The sequence below is a fragment of the Balaenoptera ricei genome, chromosome 4, assembly GCF_028023285.1.
Source record: "Balaenoptera ricei isolate mBalRic1 chromosome 4, mBalRic1.hap2, whole genome shotgun sequence".
In the NCBI taxonomy this organism is placed as follows: domain Eukaryota; kingdom Metazoa; phylum Chordata; class Mammalia; order Artiodactyla; family Balaenopteridae; genus Balaenoptera; species Balaenoptera ricei.
In genome coordinates this window covers 62,588,554-62,610,277 of record NC_082642.1, presented here as the reverse complement: position 1 = coordinate 62,610,277, position 21,724 = coordinate 62,588,554, and the positions used below count along the sequence as shown (strand labels likewise).

The following is a 21,724-nucleotide window of genomic DNA, read 5'->3' as shown; positions in this document are numbered from 1 at the left end:
TTTGCTGAGAAGATATAAATTATTTTTTCAGATCTTGCATTCCCTTCCATACTTAAGAACCTCCTATTCTTGTTTTAACAACTTTGCATGTTATTGGATTTCGATTATATTTTATGGGCTAATATGCAACTTTCACTATTCGGATATGTTTTTGTTTTTCATCTGAAAGTTGATTTTTAAAAATTCATCTTCAGGTGAATTTTCTAAACTGAATTTTTCCATTCAGTTCAGTTCTGGTTTTAAGTATGTGAAATAGAACTATGTAGTTCTATATTAAGGTGAAAGCAAAATTATTTGATATAACAAAGGACAGACTTTTTTCTGCCTTTTTATTATATCACATTTATTTAATGTATTTATGTTCTGCTTGAATAATAATTATTCGTAAACTATTGATTCCATATGTGAAGATAGCCAAGGGAAAATGCTTTAAAATTTCCCAGCTATAGAATTGCTTTATCTTTACTGTGTATTGTAAAATATAACATTACATAATATTTAAGGTTAAAGGCAAATGAGTGTCCTTATGTAAAGAAAACTGTTTTGCTTCTGGATTCTTTAGTACAAAATCTGTGACTTTGTAAGTTTTAACTTATATAGCTTTTTCTTTTTTATATACCTATCATTAAACTTTCATTGGGTCAGTTGGCATCTACAGACATCTTGGCACTTCTAACCTTTTTGGCTTAGAAAAGGCATTTTATTCTTTAGTGTCATTCTCTTACTGAGACATGTTTCTTTAATTTTTGTATTAAAAGTTTTATAATCCACTTTGCATTTTTCATTATCTTTCTGAGACAGTGTTCCATACTTTAGATGTTGTTATAAATATAATATATTAAAAGTGCTGACTCTTTGTGATTATTGATTTATTTATTCAATAGCATTTATTAAGTGCCTTCTTTGTCTTATAGTGAATTATCCTTGTTCTCAAGGATATCCTTACCTAATGTAAAAGATGATGCACATATGAAAATATTTATAAGAAAAATCACTGTGTAATTTTTGCCATGTAGTGTATGAATCATTTGTGTTTGGGAAATAATAGTTTAGCTCTACAAATATTTGAGAGTGTACTAGATATATTTGTAAGGAAAAGTGATGAATAAGTCATAATGCCCATTCCCATAAACCTCATAATTGAGGATGAAAGCATGGGGGGTTGGGGAGTTACAGAAGGTGGGAGTAGAAATAAGATTGGGCAGGAGGGTAGGAGGCCTGAATACCAGACTCAGGAGTGTTGACTTTTTCACTGGGTGAATAGAATTCCCTGACAACTTTGAAGCAGGAGAGTAGCAAGTTTAAGATAATGATGTATGATGGTTGATCTTGTTAATATCCAGTGTATTTGAAGTTTATGTAAGTAGAGTATAGAGCAAATGATATTCAAACTCTTTCGATCATGTACCACAGCAATAAAAATAGATTTTGAGAATGGACTTTCTATCTATGAACTTTTAATTTATTTATAAATATAATTTATTTATATACATACTAATTTACTAATATATCATGTTTATTGTAAAACAAAATATGGAAATTAATCAAAGATGATATAAACATGAATAGATGCTTCTTTTCTTCTCTTTGATCTTTTCCTGAGCTCCCTCAGGCATGCATACACGCTACTTTGGAGACCACTGATACAGAAGCATAGAGACTATTTATAAGTCTATTAAAAGGTCAGATGAGAAGAGTCTGAATGAGAACGTAGCAGAAGAGATATAAAGGAAACATGGACCCAAAACACAGTGAGAAAGGAAAAGAAGAAGTCAAATATATAACTGATATTCCAGGATGAATTGCCTAGGAGATAGAATAAATAAAGGAGCTGGAAAAAAAAATTCCGGTGTTTAGATTTAGAGCTAGATAGTTGGCTTCCTCCTTCTCTCCCTCCCTTCTACCCTCCCTCTCTTACTTTCTTTTCCCAGCTTTATTGTATAATTGGCAAGTAAAATTGTAAGTTATTTAAAGTGTACAACACGATGATTTGATATACATATACATTGTGAGTAAATTCCCTCTATCGAGTTAATTAACACATCCATATTTACCTTTTTTTTTAAAATAAAAACATTGAAGTTCTACTCTCTTAGCAAATTTCAAAGATGTTAGAGTTTTGTTTGCATTCTCATGTGTTAGTTGAAGCTGAGAGAGTAAATGTGCTCCCTAAGAATTTATAAAAAGGATAAGAAAGGTGTAAAGGATAAAGGGCAGGTATGAAGGATAAAGCCCAGAGAATATGGAGGCAAAGAGAACTTGAATATTTATTCACTGTCTGCTTTATACCAGTCAACAGTGCTTTTCCTGTTTTATCTCATTAAGTGCTTGTATCACTCTTAAGAGGCAGTTGTTATTTTTTCCAGTTCCACAAATGAAGTAATTTAACATCAAAAAAGTTAAGTAACTTGCTCACGTCAAGGGTCAGGGCCAAGATTTGGAATGCAGGCTTTCAGGCTAGTTCTAAGATAATTTGCCAGCTCTCCAGTCAAGGGAGCCTGAGAAGAGAAATAATGGGAGAAATAGAGTCAAAGTAATGTAATTTCATAGGAGATGAAAGTAAAGGAGGACATTTTTAGAAAAAAAATGGAGAAGTCAACCTTGATTGACGTATTTGTAATGAAAAAGTTAGGTTTAGTTTTAGACCAGTGTTTCTCAACAGGGGGCAGTTTTGTTCCCCAGGAGGCATTTGGCAATGTCTGGACACATTTTTAGTTATCACCACTGAGAGGGATTTTTTTGGCTAATGGTGTGTAGTGGCTACAAGCCAGGGGTGCTGCTGAACATTCTACAATGCACTGGGCAGACCCCACAACAAAGAATTATTTGGCCTAAAATGTCAGTGGTACCAAGAACAAGAAACCCTTTGCTAGACTATATAGATTAAAATCCTGACTCATCTCATTAGCTTTGTGATTTTAGACAAATGATGTAACCTTTCTTGGGCTACTGTTACCGTATTTGTAAACATGCATAACAGTACTTGCTGACTACTTCACAGAGTTTTGAGCAAGGTGTGAGATAATATGTGTGAAACCAATTGTAATATTAACTGAAAATCACATTAAAATGTTTATTTACGGAGAATGAGAATTTTTAAAAACAATAAATTTGATGGTTGGATTGTTATCAGATGTAAAAATATATTTCAAGTGGTTGAAAAAGAAAGGCAGGTGGCAATGAGTAAAGGCTAAAGTTTCAGTAAACGTGAGAACAGAGGATGATCTCTCAAGGCTTTAATAGGATCAAGGAGACTTTATATATATATAATACAAAAATATATAAACAAATACTATATATATAAATACTGTATATATATATATATATATTTAGAATCAGGGGGAAGGTGTGAGCCAATTTGCAGCTGAGGGATAGATTCACTAGTGGAAGAAAGATTGAAGATACAAATGAGAGAGGTGCCAGTTGCTGAGGGCTTTGAAGAGGTAGCTCCTTGAGGAGGGCCTGACCAAGGGAAGGAGGGCACATTTTCTCTGAGACAAGAAAAATGGAAGAGAAAACAGGTGGCAGTAAAGGTACATTTTTAGAGGTTGCTTTTGACAGGCGGTGAGGCAGGAAGCTGTGGAAAAATATTAATAGGAAGACCTTGGCATTCTTAGTAAATTTGAAGGCAAGATCATCTGTTCAGATTAAGGAAAGGAAGTGGGGTGAATCTGAGTTTTTTGGAATGGAGAAGATTTGGAGTAGCCAAATCATGTGAGAATCATGTTTGAGGTTTAGTAGCAAATGAATGAATGGATTGCTGACGAGCCATGAGAGCCCACGGGGCTTATTCAGCATGGATTTGTAGGGGACCCAGTTGCTATTATTTCATCACAATGGTTGGTAGATAATGGGAGGTCTAAGAGGAAGGAGGTAAGGAGATTGTGGTTTGCACTGAGAAACTCTGAGTTTGGGATTTTGAAGGTATGGCCATTCAGATTGCTGCTTAGGCCCAAGGTTTGGTCATAATGGTCAGGTGGCTGAGGAGGCACTTAGACGTTCATAGTAGTCAGCATGTCGGAGGGTTTTCAGCATCAGGATGTCAGGTGAACATGGACAGTAAAGTCTCCACGATCATCACCCAGAAATGTGCTGGAGAGAAATACTGAACAGACTGCTGAGGTTCAGGTGGAAGAGGATCCTGGGTATTGATAAAGGCAATAAGTGGATGGTGGGGACCTTCAGTAGAGGCAGCTTCGCCTAATGGTGAGAGCGGAACAGTATTCTGGAAGCAGCACTGAGGGGCAAACAGGGAGAACATTTTCCTTCTCTCCTGGTGAGTGAAAGGGAGTAGAAGTGGAGCTATTTCCTCTGGAGAGTTCTGTGGAGAAGGTTGTGTGTGAGGAAAGGTGGGTCCAGTTACTGTGAACTTTTGGAAGAGATATTTTAAGGAAATTTTTAAGGCATAAGATAGTTAAAGGACTCTTTAATAAAGGGCTTCATGGAAGGGCAGAGCAGCCTGGACGGAAGGACAAGTAGTGGAGAATGGTAAAGGTTGAGTAGCTAATTGGATTAAGAATGAGGATATTTGAAAAGGTGGCTTGTGGAAGGAGTGTGGGCCCAGCACGGTGGATTAGGACGTTAGTGGCAGGATGGAGGCATTTGTGAATGCCAGGGAGGCCGATGAATACAACATAGTCTGACCCCAAGGGCCCAGATGATATGTCTGTGTGGTAGAGACACTAAGCTGCCCTGACTCCTGATAGGACCCCTTCAGCATCTCCTGGTGGAGTCATAAGTGGGTTAATAAGGTATAGGCTTCAGTATATTGAATTCCTGGTGTTTTATATATACACACATATGCATATCCATATATATGTATCTTTATGGTGTTTGCCTGTGTGTGTGTGTATCCCTGGGCCAGCGCTGCTCCACCCTCATCTCTTTCCCCAACAGATAAAAATCAGACTTAGGAGGAAATTCTATTTGCCTAAAAATAGTAAGCTAGCAGTTTGTTCATTGAAATATTTGTATGCGGTTTGATTCATTTGAAGTAAATATGGCTATATTCATAGAGCAGAAAAATATTATTCACAGTAACAAGAACAAAGTATAACATGTCCCTAATAATGAATTCGTTTTGCTTTGGTATATCCATTCTGCCCAGATAGCCTATAAACGCGTAGATCATGTTGCAATTCAGATGTATCATTAAGGTAATAGTATTGGATAATTTGGTTATAAAAAATAAGATTAAATTATCTGTAACTTGTACAACACTGCCAGTTTAAAAATAACAGTGTGGTTCACATAAAAATTGATTATTTCAATTCTATTTTCTTGTCTGCTGTGTTTGGTACATAGCATCTGAGCAGCTCCTTAAAGAATGGGAACAAACAAATGCCCTTTTGCAGCAAAACCACGAGATTCACTGAAAATAATTAGGCCTAAATTTTCAAAGATGACTGCAGTTGGTACAGCCATAGACATAGAGGCAACCATTGTTCTCATATTCTCATGTACAAATTGGGCAATTGAGCATGCAAATTGAAAATTGAAAATGAGGCATGAATTGACAGTGTGTGTGTAAGTGTGCGCCATGCTCCGTGAATGTCTGTGTACTTCAGATGTTGGTTTTAATAAGACCAAGGCAAGTATGTGCAATTGGCGAGTCTGTTTCTTTTCTTAAACTCTTAAGATCCAAGGATTTTAAGTGATTATTTATTTGAAATACCTATCCATAATTGTTACTTACTCAATTTTTTTGGCTACAACTTGGGAAAGTCAGGGATCACAAATAATATATTTGAAGGTTATGCCTATGACGCTTAAACATGTGGTCCTCTAATTTGGGCAATTAAGATAATAATATTAGCTTCTACAGTTATGTGAGCAGAATAGCTTAGTCAGAATTCAGCTTAGATTCAGTCTACACAAATATTAGGCTTTGTGTGTTTCAGAAAGATCAGAGATAGAAAAGGCTTACTGAGCCTTTACAATATTTGAATGCTAGTGCTTTCCTAAAATCATTTCATGGTGATATGTAATTTTTGTTTAAAGATAATTTGTGACATGTTTTTTTAAGAAACTGGTTTATATATATTTCCCAAATATATTTTTCTTTTATGAATTTTCTCTTGATTTAATTAAAATTCCTATATATGCATTAAAGATCTCCTATTATATTATTCTTTCAAAATGTTTGTTTTGTTCAAGATGCACCGAAATGTTATGGCTTTATAATATTTTTATTAGTAACTTAATTTGAGTTTGTATACCTGACATGCAATATCTCTTTTATTAATACAGCTTTCTGCTGGAAAAGTGAAATTAAAATTACTGAAGGAGCAGCTTCAAGGTAAACAGTTTACCATTATATTATTAGATGCTGAAGGTATAATTTCTTTTTTTTCACATTTGAATTACATAGAAAATTTAAGTGCTAGAACTGTTCACGCAGCATAAAGATTCTAAACCCAAAAATGGTGACTCTTTTTCTTTGATACTCAAAATATATTTTATCTGTATTTTGGGGAGGGGTGCTTATTTTATGTCACAAATCAACTTAGGATATGATCATAATAATAGTATTTTTGAAAAGTGAGAACTTTCATAGCATTGTTCCTTAAACTCTAGGAAGAAAATTTTAGCAGTATAAAATTATAGATTGAAATTTTACTCTGGGAAATTAAAAGAATATTGAAAACTGCTTTATATTTTAATACAGTATTTGAAAATAGCAAAAACCAAAAATAAAATTTGAATTTACAGTAATTCTAAAAGAAATAAGATTTTTAAAATAGAGGATAAACATTTAATTTGGATAGTTAAGATAATTTGATAGAACAAATTATAAAAATATATATAACATTTATTATAGAAGTTGTTCTGTGTGGGCTTTAGTTTGATCCAGAGATGGGGCAGAATGCTATGGGAATTCTATCCAAAGCATAGTTTTTAACATTCTGTAATTTTACATGTCCAGTTCAACTGAGTTTACAGCACAATGGATATGGGTGGATATGTGTGGCCCTGTGGTCACAGTGGGTGGGAGGGGGACTGTGGGCTCCCTAGTCTACTGGGAAGATTAGACTTGGCTACATGCCATTCTTATTGGGCAACTAACATTTATATACTGTTTGAGAATTTAGAAATGTGCATAATTTCCTTTATCAATCAGAAAACTGAACATCGTATTTTAACGTGATTGGTCTTTTTTTTCCCCTTCAGAGCCAGTGAAACAACCATCTAATTATAAAATGGCAAATTCTTCTGAACATGAAAAACCCAAGATAAAAGGGAAGGTTTGTGGGCAGTGTGAGAACAAAGCCGCTCTGCTAGTACGTACACGGGAAGAAGATCAGACTTTCACATGGGCTCATACACCTGTCCCGACTTAACCTGCTTGGTAACCATGTCTTTTCCTTCACGACCGTTACTAAGGGTGAAGTGTGCAGGCTGCCAGAAAAGGCCAATGCTACACGATGCCCTGAATCTCATCCTCTCGTTCTTGTTTAAAGACACCACCTAACTCTTGTCCTCTCTCCCTTGGGTCGTGCCTATCAGCACAAGAACATGCTGCAGTGTTTTCCGAACCAAAACTGGAACAGAAATTCTTCTCTGATCCCCACATCTCCCCCTGTACCCCTTTTAGTAACATTTCTAAAGAGCTGTCTACACTTGCTGTCATCACATTATCTCCTCCCGTTCTCTCTCTCTCTCTCTTTTTTTCTTTTATTGAGGTATAATTTACCTACTGCGAAATGGACAAATCTTAAATGTATACACCGCCATCAAGATAATAGAATACCCCAGAAGGTTCCCTTGTGCCTTTTCCAATTAACTCCCACTACAAAGCCAACTACTATTCTGATTTTTAGCAGCATACATGTAGTGGTGCTAAACCTATTGAAATTTATATAAATGGAATCGTATGGTATGTATTTTTCTGTGTAAGGCTTTGTTGTTTTTCTGTATTCTTGACCCCTTAACGCTGGAGTGCCACAGGGCTTAGTCCTCAGGCCTCTTTTCTAGTCTAAACTGTTTATACTTGTTCTTTAGGTAGTTTCATCTACTCTCTTGGCTTTAAAGCCCATCTTTATTTTGATGGTTCCCAAATTTACCTCTTTAACTCATATCTCTCCCCTGAACTTTCAACTCAGACTGCCTAATCAACACTTCTACTTGGATGTCTAAACAAAATCACTAATTTAATGTGTTCAAAATTCAACTATTAATATTTCCCCATCAAATTTTCTCCCCCCAAGGTCTCCTCATATCAATAAAGGTCAACTCAAACATTGCCTGTCCTGACAGCTCTTTATAAAATAGCAACAGCTGAGATGACTATAGTTTTGTGAAGCTGCCTCCTTCATCTACATAACATTTATCACCCTTTAGTTTATGTTTATTTGTTTATTTTCCACTCCCCTACAATGTAAATTTCATGAGAGTAGGGATTTACTTTTGTTCCCTGCTGTGTGCTCACCACCTTGAATTATGCCTGCAATTTAATAGGTACTCAACAAATGTTTGTTGAATGAGTCATTTCTTTAAAGCGTTTCTGTTATTGAAAACACTGTTATCATTGAAGCTAACTGAAAGGAAGATATCCAATATATTTTGCAATTAAAATATTATACATACCTAGGAAGCAGTTTTCCCCCAAAGAATTTAATGATTATAACTAATGTTTGTGGATCACTATAACTAAGATTTATTACGTTTCAGAGAATTTAGTTATAATCACTTCTGGTTTAAGATTGTATTACTAGCCTTATTTCATGGCAGTTTTAACTGAGCTCAGAGAGTTAGAGTGCTTTAAGTCTAATAAAGCACTAATAATATTAAATGTAAAACCCTGGCTCTTGGTATAATGCTCTTACTTTTACATCATACATCATACTATTTTTCTCCTTACTTGATATGATGGTGGAATTTTAACAAGTTATACCTATCCAGAAAAGTTTAGAAAATATAAACAAATGCTAATATTCCTGAAGTTTGAAGTATGAAAGCTAAAAGGGTCTTAAGGCAGAATTGAATTGTTGGAGTCCACTGTTGATCTGAGAAAGTATTTGCATAGGAGCTATGAGTCAATATTTCTTATTAATCCTCTTCTATGTTGAGCACTTTTTTTTTTTTTAAGTTTTTTTCCCCACAGTTGCATTTTTTTTTAAATTAATTAATTAATTAATTTATTTATTTATTTTTGGCTGTGTTGGGTCTTCGTTTCTGTGCGAGGGCTTTCTCCAGTTGCGGCGAGCAGGGGCCACTCTTCATCGCGGTGCGCGGGCCTCTCACTATTGCGGCCTCTCTTGTTGCGGAGCACAGGCTCCAGACGCGCAGGCTCAGTAGTTGTGGCTCACGGGCCCAGTTGCTCCGCGGCATGTGGGATCTTCCCAGACCAGGGCTCGAACCCGTGTGCCCTGCATTGGCAGGCAGATTCTCAACCACTGCGCCACCAGGGAAGCCCTGAGCACTTTTTAAAGGCCATGGAATTCAAACAATATGGCATATGTAGATAAGATCTGACTTGGAAATAAAGGCTCTGTTTTTCCAGAGAGAAGGAAAAGCAAGCAAATGACATTCCCGGACAGTATAAATGGCATGTGCCTTGGCTGGAAAGCAGATGAGAGTGACGAAGCGTGCAGTGATTACAAAACTGATTTGCCTGAAAACTGTTGTAAATAGAAGTCAGGGTTTAGGCCCTAACCATTCTTAAAGAATTTACGAAGAGTTTAAGAAAAGATGTTCTTTGATTTGAAATGAAAATAATATCCCATGATACTTGTTAAAAGCACAAAAAGTTATTTAAAAATTCAAGCTTGGTAGATGTAATGAACTCTATAGTGTTGAACTCTGAGGTTACCTGGTGTTCTTAGCTTCCATCATTCTAGATGGTCATGCTGACTGGATAATCAGAGTCAACCTTTCTATATCCTATGACAGGACCTTAATCAGGGAAAATTGTACAGGGATGGGAGGTGGGGAGTAAGAGCTTACATTTTGGGGGTTTGAATCTCAGCTTTACCTGTTGTTAGCCATGTGAACTTCAGCAAATGACGTAATTCTTTTGTTTCTGTCTTCTCATTTGTAAAATGGGATAAGACGGGTAACAGTAGTATAACGACCTCAAAGTTATTGAGGATAATGGTTAATGCATGTGAAGTATTTAGCATTGTGCCTAGCGCATTGAGAAGAGATAGTAAATTGTATGCCTTTTGTTTTTGGCACATTTTATATGTGTTGCATTCATATATGTTGGTGGTAAAAATAAAACCCCAAATTTGCAGATTTCTTATTTTTAAAAGAAATTCCAGTGGCTTTAGGCTGCTTCTACATAACAAAAGTGAAATGGATAGTTAAAAATTACATATTAATTTGGCAATTGTGGATAATTTAATTAAACTCAAATGGTTCTGAAGGCTTAGCATAAGTGATCTAGCCTTGAACAAATTAAAAAGATCTTTGCTAAAATAGCACTTTCGTATTCCATCGTCAAAGAAACATCTGTGGTGGAATGGCGTCCTTATCTACATTTTTAGTATGTTCCTGCCAGTTACACAAACTACCTAAAAAGATTTTCCAGTTGGCGGTCATTTTAACCCAATTTAAATCCAAATATGCTTGTATAACAAAATATATAAGCTTACTCTGTGACTCCAGCTTTGATCTTCCGGTATAACATCTGTTTGGCTACTTTCATTGAAAGTCTATTGTTAGCAAATATTTGGCTTAGAATTATATGCTGAAACTGACTCTCAGTCCTCTATATTACATTGTAAAAATGGTGCCGAACATTTATGAGAAATTCGTTAAAATATTAGCTGACATGTTGTAATACATTTTGAAGTCTACGTTAATACAATAATACTTCCATATGTGTATGTGAAATTATAGCTTTTAATTTTGCACTTAAAAATTATGGATTTAGATAATGTTTGTATCATCATTTCTCTAAGAGACTATAGCTCTTGAAACAGGAGTTGAAAGGCTAGGATTAGTTCCCACACTAGGGATAGTATTTATTTTTCTTCCACTAAAATTATAAATCCAGTTCTGTGTAGCTATAATCACATTTGAAAACTACATTTGGATTTTGATAAATACCAGACCATGCAATCATTTGACATTTTGGATTTATTTTATTGCAGATTTTATGAAGGTTTTCTAATAAATGATTAATACTGAAATTAATGGTCAATGATTATTAGTAATGTGGGTCATGGGTAAGAGCTTAAGCTTTGAACTAGACCCTGGGGTTGAAATCCTGGCTCCGTTAGCTGTATGACTGGACAAATTCTCAATCATTATGTTCCTTTGTTGCCTCATCTTCACAATGGAGGTACAATGGTCATGCTAACCTTATGGGGTTATTGTGAGGATTAAATGAGATGGAACATACGAAGCCCTTAGAACAATGAGTAAGTGCTCCCTGAATGTTGTGGATATTGTTATTGTTATTTGACCCTTCCTTTTTAGTTTCATTTTAGCTATATACAACTTCCTACTCTTTTAACCTATTTTTGGAGTATTGTCCTAATCGTTTCATATTTAATAAACATGGCTACATTATTGTAGGTAACTGCATCATCATGTGGGAACTTGCAATACAATTTTTAAAAATTAATGGACTCTTATTGAGTTTTATTTAATTTTTTTTATTGAAGTATAGTTGAGTTACAATGTTGTGTTAATTTCAGGTATACAGCAAAGTGATATATATATATTCTTTTTAAAAAAATTAATTTATTTATTTTTGGCTGTGTTGGGTCTTCGTTTCTGTGCAAGGGCTTTCTCTAGTTGCAGCAAGTGGGCTCCTCATTGCGGTGGCTTCTCTTTGTTGCAGAGCACGGGCTCTAGGTGCACGGGCTTCAGTAGTTGCAGCATGCGGGCTCAGTAGTTGTGGCTCACGGGCCTAGTTGCTCCGTGGCATGTGGGATCTTCCCAGACCAGGGCTCGAACCCGTGTCCCCTACACTGGCAGGCAGATTCTCAACCACTGCGCCACCAGGAAAGCCCTGTATATATATTCTTTTTCAGATTCTTTTCCCTTATAGGTTATTAAAAATATTGAGAATAGTTCTCTGTGCTATACAGTAGGTCCTTGTTGGTTATCTATTTTATATATAGTAGTGTGTATCTGTTAATCCCAAACTCCTAATTTATACCCCCCTAAGTTTAGTCTCCTTTTCTTCATCCAATACACTCTAGTGCCTTCTTACTCCCTGTGTGGTCTGCACCCAGCAGCTGCATGGGCATCACCTGGGAGCTTGTTAGAACGCAGGATCTTGGGTCCCATTCCAGACTTCCCAAACCAGCGTGTGCACTGTAAGGAAATCCCAGGAGATGTGTATGCGTGGTACAGTTTGAGAAGTGTCACTGAATTGCGCATCAGGTCACCAGTGACCCGTACAAGGCAGAAGAACCTGGTTTGTCTCTCCCCAGTCTGCCCCAGCTGCTTTATGCTTATTATACCTCGAGAGAGGGGAGAGGAAGGAGGAGAAGAAGGGTGGCGGGCACCCTAAAGGGAGAGGAAATGAAAGAGAGCTAAAGGGAGTGTGAGCTCCTTGGCACAGACTTTCTGACTGTCTCTCTCCAGGCCTCATGCTTTCTTATTTGTACTACTGGATGTCCTCAACCTAGGCCAGACTCAAGAAAATGGGGGCTACTAACCATTTGCACTAATTTTTATCATATTGTAAAGGGTGTTAGAGTGGCTGTACGTCTGCACAGTAGTAAATACTCTTGCAGTAAAAATTCCATTTCCTTTTCTCAGTTTCACTCTTGCTTGGCACCATCATAGGTAGAGGTATATCACATTTTCCAACTTATCCGCAAATTTAAAGAATGACATTTTAGCACCATAGAGAACTTGCATGACAAATATACACTTGTCTGTAATCATTTCGCCAGTCATAAACATTGCTGACATGTTGATGAAGATCCATCCAGTTTTTTTCTTATACTTTTTTTTCCTTTGAGGAATCTTCTAAGAATGCTTTTAAAATCACATTTTGAGAATCACCAGTGAAGTAGTGCCATTCAAAGAAGACTGTGGGAATTTTTGGAGACAAATAGTATACACATCCTTTGAAACTAATTGTGTCATGTAAATCCATACAGAAAGATAAAAGAACTCATAATGAAATAATTTTGACCCAGAGATATTGCTGTTAATTTTTACCAGGTTAAGAAGTTTGATCTGAGGTTGCCGTTTTTTTAATGATTTATTCAGAAATTGTACATACATACATGCACCTAACACATATATCTAAAACCTACTTACAGCTATTATATTTATTTTGCTATGAGAGTAATTAAAGTTTACAAGTTAATTTTTCTCAGAGTTACATCTTAACTGGGACAAATGTCCTGTTTCCTTGGGCTTCTCAATTCTGCTGACATCTAGGTGTGTAACTGGAGAAGTAAAGATGAGAGCAATGAATTTTTTATGCACATATTTTCTCGAAGTCATATTTTTTAAGATTGTATGATTTTTCAATATCTTTTAAGGTATGCCTTGAATGTGGAGAAGATTATTGTTCAGGATGCTTTGCTAAAATTCATCAGAAGGGGGCACTGAAACTCCATAGAACAACTCTTTTGCAGGTATGACTTTTTAGAACGCTTTACTTGTAGTGTATTTATAAAATGTTTCAACACAAAGACATATAAAACATGTTTAATTATCTAGAATTTAGGATGATTTGCATTAATTTGTAAAATTCTATTATCTACAATCTTTACATATAACTTAAAATTATTTTACTGAATGCTAATCTGGATTTTATTTTGCTGTTTAAACTGTGCTTTAATATAGCTCCTGAAACACTTAGCTTGATTAGAGTTTTTACATTATACATTCTATCTGTGAACTTGACATTTAAAAATTAGACAATATTTTTATCTATTGTGGTTTCAAATGAACACATGATTTAAGTATTATTTCTATCTAGTTTATAAATAGAAATCTCTTGTTTTCTTCTCATGTTTATTTAAAAAAAATTCGTCTTTTATTTGTCCTCCCCCACTATTTTTTAAATAAGCTTATCTCTCAGGTTTCTACTTTTCCTCCTACATATCACAAACTTTTATTTATCCTCATATAGTTGTTGTCTTTTGAAATGCCTAAACTCAAACCCTGTCAGATGGCTTTGAGATTCTAATACTTAAACAATAAATATGGTTAAATATTGATATAACATTATACCAGTTACGTTTGATGATGCATTGTTTTGTCATAGATTTCATTCATTGTGCAGGGTCAGTGCTAGGCAGTGACCCCACACAGATGAATAACCCTAGGATCCTCCTCTTAAGGACCTGGAAATAAAAGTGAGAATCGAGTACCTTGTATAATGGATTGAAGGATTAAATATTATCTTGTAAATTTTAATATTGATATTATCTGTATTTAGATCACTGGTAGACTTCAATCTTTACATGTTGCTTCAACATATACGAATATTGGTAGCTCTCACAGATGCTGATGACCCAAGTCATGATAACCACAAAGCATAAAACTGACCTTACTTTTATCAGTATTTACCGAAGCCTGTTAACTTTTTTTTTTTTAAACAACAGCTCCTGTTTATTTATTTATTTATTTTATTTATTTATTTAATTTATGGCTGTGTTGGGTCTTCGTTTCTGTGCGAGGGCTTTCTCTAGTTGCAGCAAGCGGGGGCCACTCTTCATCACGGTGCGCGGGCCTCTCACTATCGCGGCCTCTCTTGTTGCGGAGCACGGGCTCCAGACGCGCAGGCTCAGTAGTTGTGGCTCACGGGCCTAGTTGCTCCGCGGCATGTGGGATCTTCCCAGACCAGGGCTCGAACCCGTGTCCCCTGCATTGGCAGGCAGATTCTCAACCACTGCGCCACCAGGGAAGCCCAAGTCTGTTAACTTTTGAGTGGCTAGTCAGTGTTTAGAGCCTTCTGGCAGAAGTGATGGAGGGAAAACAAAAAGAAATCCACCAACTACTCCCCTGCCTCAGGAAGTATCCTAAGACCGGACAGTCATAGGAAATGAAAATTAATGTATACAAACGTGAGTGTAATTGCTAATATGCAAATAATATAGAATTTAACTAAAGGAACGCCACTGTAAGGGTAAAGAGTGTAATTATCCCACTGTGAATTCTTGTTAGAATTTTCCATTCAATGATTTATTCAGCACATTTTCTGAATTACTGCTCAGTGAATTTAGGCACTGTGCTAGCTGGTGTGGAGGGTACAAAGAAGAATCAGACATGGCTCCTTCCCTCAACTTCAGTATTTGACCTTCAAGATTTATCTAAGTCTGATTCTCTTTTCTCTCTCCCTTCCTTCCCCTCTCTCTTCCAGACCTCTGTCCCTTTCTGCTTCTCTCAGTCCTTCCCCCCGCCCACATTCAATTTCAAAACACAGTCAAACTTTGCCATGATATGGTTTATTGTAATCCAGAGGCAGATATGACATGGGTCAAATCATGCTTACTAAAAGTAATGTGACATAGCATATGTATAGTAAACATTGAGTGTTTTTCTATTCCATGTTAATGTCATTAAAATGGATATATTCAATATCTTAACATAGAAGAACATGATTTTTGTAAATTATATTCTTATAAAATTCTAAATGTGGAATTGATGCTGAAGTGAGAGAATTAATATTTACTGAGTATAAGCTTCATCTCATCCCAGCATCACATTTTCTAGTTTTGGTTGCAGGGGAGGAAAGGTTGGTAAGCCAGAAATAGTAGAATGGTATTTAAGTTCCTAGTGAATTTCTAATTGTAGAAGATGCATTCATCTCTAGAAATTAACATAAATGAATTTCATAATATGTATACAAATCAAAGAGCATAGCAAGTAATAATGAATCCTTGAGAGTTTTTTTCAAATAGGGGAATTCTCTTATGTATATATTTTAAAGTTAAATAATGATAAATAACTATATATCTTCTATATTTATGTTACTCCTCTGGATTGCCCTCTAGTCTGTGGAGACCAAAGTTGCTACTTGGTGCTATCTTGAGGATTTTCCTGGGAAGTTCATTGTCTGCTGGGGAGGTCAGATTGTGAGGCTGACCCTTAGAAAAGAGCAAACAGAGACCACCTGTATTGGGAGCTAAACATACATGGTTACTACTCTCTTTGTATATGACATCATTTTATGTACCCAGATTGCTAAATAATGAAATACTTTGAAGGAGCTATCTTTTTTTAGATAATTCAAGTAAATTTGACCCTTTATTTTATTCAACTAAAATTTTAAAATAAAAAGAAAGTTATTTTAAAGGTAGCTATTTCAGAATGTATAACCTACTCCTTCCGATCTTAGTAAAGCGTACAGTGGACAGAGTCTCACTATATATTGGTGACTCCTGCCCATTATGTTGACCAGTAGCTGTTAGAGCAGTTAATAGGAGGTCTCAACTAGCTGAAGTAATATGTGTCGCTACACATTCATCCTCAGAGATTTGCTCTTCCGGTTAGTACTTTATTTTTGCTCCTCTATCATGGCCTTATCCATTCTCTGCCATCCCATCTTGAATTTAATCAATTGTCCCATTAGCTATCTGCCATTTTCTTATTATTTCTGTGCACTGTTTAGCCCTTTGTGTTTTTTTTTTTTCAGTCATCTTGCTTTTTTTCTTCTTGTTTCCATCATTCTTCCCTGTGCATTAAGGTAAGGTTCTTGATGCTGTTGTGTCTTGGCCTGATGGCCATTGTTCAGCAGTGAGTGGATACGATACCTCTTTCTCTTTAGCCCTCATTAACCAGCCATAGCATTTTCAGTTTTCCACCACTTTGGTAACTGTCAAAGTCATGAGATTTTTTTTTGTACACCTGTAACTTATATAATATTGTACAGCAACTGTATCTCAATTTAAAAAATACGCAAACTGTGAGGACAAAGAAAAAGAAGTCATGAGATTTTTTTTTTGTTGACTGTTGAATTCATACCTAATCTGAGAAGTTAGAGCAGACATCTTATATCTGAGTATTAAGCATTACTATATAAAAAGCAAGCATTCTAGGCTAATGACTGTTATACTTTATATTATTTAACCTATGTTGGCATTTCTGGTTATTATGAAGAATAGCTTATTTTGAGGGTTGTTAATCATTTCAGCCCCCAGCCTACATACCAGTGAGTCTTTACAAAGTTCACAGTCAGTAGGGACCATTTTGTCCTGGCATATCTTGTTTCATTTAAGAGATAAATCCCTGAAAAATTGAAGACAAACTATTACCATTTCCATGTTGACTAACATAATTTCAAAGGGTCTTTCTTTTGATTTACGATTGATTAATACTTGGAAGTGATTTCAGCACAAGTTTTTGTTTTTGTTTTTAACCTTCTCTAACCTCTGTGAAATAGTTAATTATCTGCAAAATGATGTGTAAATTCGTGAGGGGAATTACTAAAGATGAAAATTCTACTTCTGTATTTAGAATGATTTTCAACACTAAGGGTTAAAACAAAAGGTTTTTTCATTTGGTAAGCCTCACATTGGTGAAAAATAAGGCCTCAATATATCAGGAATTCCTATTTCCTTTTAACAACAAAAGATCAAAGAAGAGACAAAGTTAATCAGAGATAAGGGAAAACGGGGGGTGGGGGGGCGGGGAACAAACAAAAGGCATTTCATTGTGAAGTATGACATGCGCAAGGGGAGACTGGATTAAGAAAATCAATAATAGATTCTGGTATATATATTTTCTTAATTAGAATGGAGATTTTCTTAACTGGAAAGGAGAGACCTTGGGAAGAGGGGTGGTTAGTAATGAGAGAAGAGATAACTAAGGTAGGATTTCTGTGTTTTCTAATATGAGGCATCTATATGCAGCCTCTTCACTTTTTTGTCTACGAAGTAAGGTATACCTACATAAATATGGATTATAAGTGGGAATATTTGTTTGCTTGAACATACCGACAGGAAAATAATTACCAGGCAGAACCTCAGTTATCATAATACTATTTATGCTTTCCGACTTTATGGTAGACTTTTTTCTTTCATTTGACAATGCCCAGTATCAGCTTTTAGGCTCACACTACCATTACTCTGTTAATGTTCAGGATAATACAGTAATTTTAGGCCATAGCTGGTCATTTGGTTAATATCGTGATTGCTTACTTGGATGATCCTAATGTACCCGTTTTAAATGCTGTGTACACACATAATGTAGATGCTATGTGTGCCACCCAGATCTTCCTCTTTAGAAATGAGACACTCACTACCCTAGCTGCCTGGAATGTTGCCTGCATTTGTATCATAGTTGAGTCTCTTCCCTGGAATTGCCTTTGCCCAAAGAGAACTGCCACCTCCAAGCCTACACTCCATCCCTGGAGGCAGCCCATCCTCTGGGCCAATATCTGGTCTATGTTAGGGTACAAATTCCCAGCTACTTCTTGCCTCAATTGGGGACAACTCCAATGGGCCATCACAGCTCCTCCCTTGGGATTGGCAATTGCATCAACTTCAACTCTCTTCTTTGCCCAGTTCTGCTTCCTTCACTCGCCCACAGGTGTTCTTCTCAGAGAACTCCCCAGTAAAAGTCAGGCAGGCAAATCTCAGAATTTGTTTCTTGGCCAACCTGACCTGTGACAATATGTAATTCAGAATGAGATTACAGTATAGATAATTGTTGGCCAGTTTTAGAGTGTACTGCAATTTTTGAAGGGCAATATATAACATCTCTTTCTTCACTTTCCATGTTCTAAACCAATTGAGAAATAGGTATTAGAGTCAGAAGGTAGAAATCAAAATATCAGTTTTATTATTGATACAATCAGAATTGGTGGTTGTAGCATGGGTGTTCAGACAGATCAGCTTCCTGATATTTCCTGGAACTGAACTTTCTGCCCTCCCCCCTGCCCCAATGTTATAGACTTTTCCCTTTGACAGGGCAGGACGTACCCAGAAAAACTCCTTAATGGAGATCTAGACTGGAATACATCCCTCTCTGGACAGGTAGCCCTCGGAGAACCCAGAAAGAGCAGAGGTCAGCACACTCACTTTCTTCTCCCAAAGTCTCACAAATAAGATAGAAATATAAGGATGGGGAGTAAATGTTCCCTCAAAAAGGAATTATCATAAATTCCCATGATTTTAGAGTCCAGGTAATGTCAATATCCTAAAAAATTTATAAATTTGCTATTTATAAATATTAGTGTTACACATAAGAAAAAATAAAATATTTAAAATATATATAAACAATTGAGTACTGGCATGCTTTTCTTTTCTTTCTTAAATATAAATAATTCTGTATGATTCAATATGATTATAACTTTGAACTTCTGTCAAAGGAGTTTTTTTTTTTTTTTTTTTAAAGATTTATTGATTGATTGCTATGTTGGGTCTTCGTTTCTGTGCTAGGGCTTTCTCTAGTTGCGGCAAGCGGGGGCCACTCTTCATCACGGTGCGCGGGCCTCTCACTATCGTGGCCTCTCTTGTTGCGGAGCACAGGCTCCAGACGCGCAGGCTCAGCAGTTGTGGCTCACGGGCCTAGTTGCTCCACGGCATGTGGGATCTTCCCAGACCAGGGCTCGAACCCGTGTCCCCTACATTAGCAGGCAGACTCTCAACCGCTGCGCCACCAGGGAAGCCCAAGGAGTTTTTAAACTATATTGTTATTGACTTTTTACTCTTTTATCTCTTCTGATAAATTTCAAATCTTGTAAGGAGAGGAACTATTTCTGTCATGTTCATCACTGTATTCTTAGTGTCTAACATTGTACCTGGCATGTAAAAATCTCATTTTTGAATGAGTGAAAACATGAATAAATCCTGAATGATATGATCAAGCTCGTGAAATAATTTAAAATTACATTTTAAATGGCAAAGTTTATTTCTCTCTAAATTTTGAAAACCAAAGGTTGGACAATTAAAAGAACATATGGTATGTTAATATGTTATGTTGGTGAGGGGTTAAGAAAAGCTTTTCCTCTTGTGTCTGAGAATTTGACCTTTAGTTAGCTTTCTAGCTCTTTTCCTGGGAAACAGATAAAGGTCCTAATGTCACCTATGTTCCTAGACAACATATTCACGGTAAACATGACTCCTCATTGGCAAATTGCATGTAACGGGAGGACTATAAATACTTGGGGTAAGCCACAGCTCCCTGAACATGGTGAGCTTTGTAGCTGGCACGTGGGCTGTGGGGCTCTGGAAACCTGCAGATGGGGATTGACTCTGGTGGGAAATAAGGCTTCTAAACCAGGTCTGTCCCTCATCTATCTGAGCTGTACTTCTGCGTGAACTATTGCAAGACTCCCAAGAATAATAACTGATGCCGTCCCATTGGTAAACTGTTGTTCCTGTTCTTATCCTTGTGAGCAGACTGTTGCCAAGAGGGGTTTGCTGACAGCCTGGTGAGTCTGAAAGTTTAGTTTACCCAGGTAGACTCCTTGGAGGGCATTGCAATTAAGTCTTTGATTAACCAGAATTTCTAAAGACAGAATGACGGGTTACCCAAAAGATAGATCAAGAGCACTTATAGAGGCATCATAGACAAGAATTTTTTAAAAACAATTTTATTAAGATATAACTCACATACTATACAACGTATCTATTTAAAGTTTATAATTCAATAGATTTTAGTACATTCACGGATATGTTCAACTATCACCACAGTTAATTGTAGAACATTTTTATCACTTCAAAAAGAAACCCTGTACCATTTTGCTACTATTCCCATCCCCCTCTACCATCCTCCCTGCAATCCCCTGGCAACGACTTATCTACTTTCTGTCTCTATGGATTAGCCCATTCTAGATATTTAATATAAATTGAATCATACAATATGTGGTCTTTTTGACTAGCTGCCTTTACTTAGTATAATGTTTTCAAGTTTCATCCATGTTGTGGCATGTATCTGTGCTTCATTTATTTATGGCCAAATAACATTCCATTGTATGGATATATCACATTTTGTTTATCCATTCATTGTCTGATGGACATTTGGCTGTTTCCACCTTTTGGCCATTATGAATAATGCTGCTGTGAATATTTATGGACAGCTTTTTGTGGGCATATGTTTTAATTTTTCGTTGCTATATCTCTAGTAGTGGACTTGCTGGGTTGTATGGTAACTCTAATATTTAATTGTTTGAGGAACTGCCAGAGTGTTTTCCAAAGTGGCTGCTCCATTTCACACCTGTCAACAGAATATGAAAGTTCTGATTTCTCTGTGCCCTAGCCAACAGTTATTAATCTCACTTTTTGACCTAGTGGGCGTGAAGTAGTATCTCATTACGGTTTTCATTTGCATTTTCCCGATTACTAATTATGTTGAACATCTTTTCATGTGCTTATGGCCATTTTATATCTTCCTTGGAGAAATGTTGATAAGGATTTTTGAGAAGACAGTTTCAAAATGTGAGACATATTTTAAATATGGGACATTTTAATAACCTGCACTTCAGTGAAACCATAACTGTGATGATGATATTTTTAGATGCCAGTACTAGGAAAAGCTAGGGAAAGGGAAAAGACTGCATTTGAAAAGTGTGTAGAAAAGTAAGAGCAGGGCTTCTGTTACCACCAGTGAAGAATTGGAAGAACATTAGTGGTTCAGGGAGTATATTACAGAATCAAGTGACAGAGTTACAGATGCAGTGGAGAAGGAAGATGCAGTGCTAGGGTTTAATGCAGAGGTGGCCTGAATTCATCTCAAAGGGAAAAGAGGGTGTTTCTGTAATATTTATGCTAAAAGAATCTTTAAGATAAAACTCATATATGCAAGCTCAGAAGCTTACAGAGATGTTGTGAGGATCTGATTAAATGACAACAAA

General features: G+C 36.3%; 1 protein-coding gene across 2 annotated transcripts in view; it reads left to right on the top strand.

The window, feature by feature from the left end:
• The window catches only part of ZBBX (zinc finger B-box domain containing), a 104,167-nt gene that overhangs the window by 6,758 nt on the left and 75,685 nt on the right, over positions 1-21,724 (top strand). For both annotated transcript variants that reach the window (XM_059921979.1, XM_059921978.1), the window contains exons 4-6: positions 6,250-6,298; positions 7,171-7,280; positions 13,458-13,553. In XM_059921979.1, the coding sequence (XP_059777962.1) occupies positions 6,250-6,298; positions 7,171-7,280; positions 13,458-13,553 (255 nt within the window). The remainder of the gene's footprint in view (positions 1-6,249; positions 6,299-7,170; positions 7,281-13,457; positions 13,554-21,724) is intronic.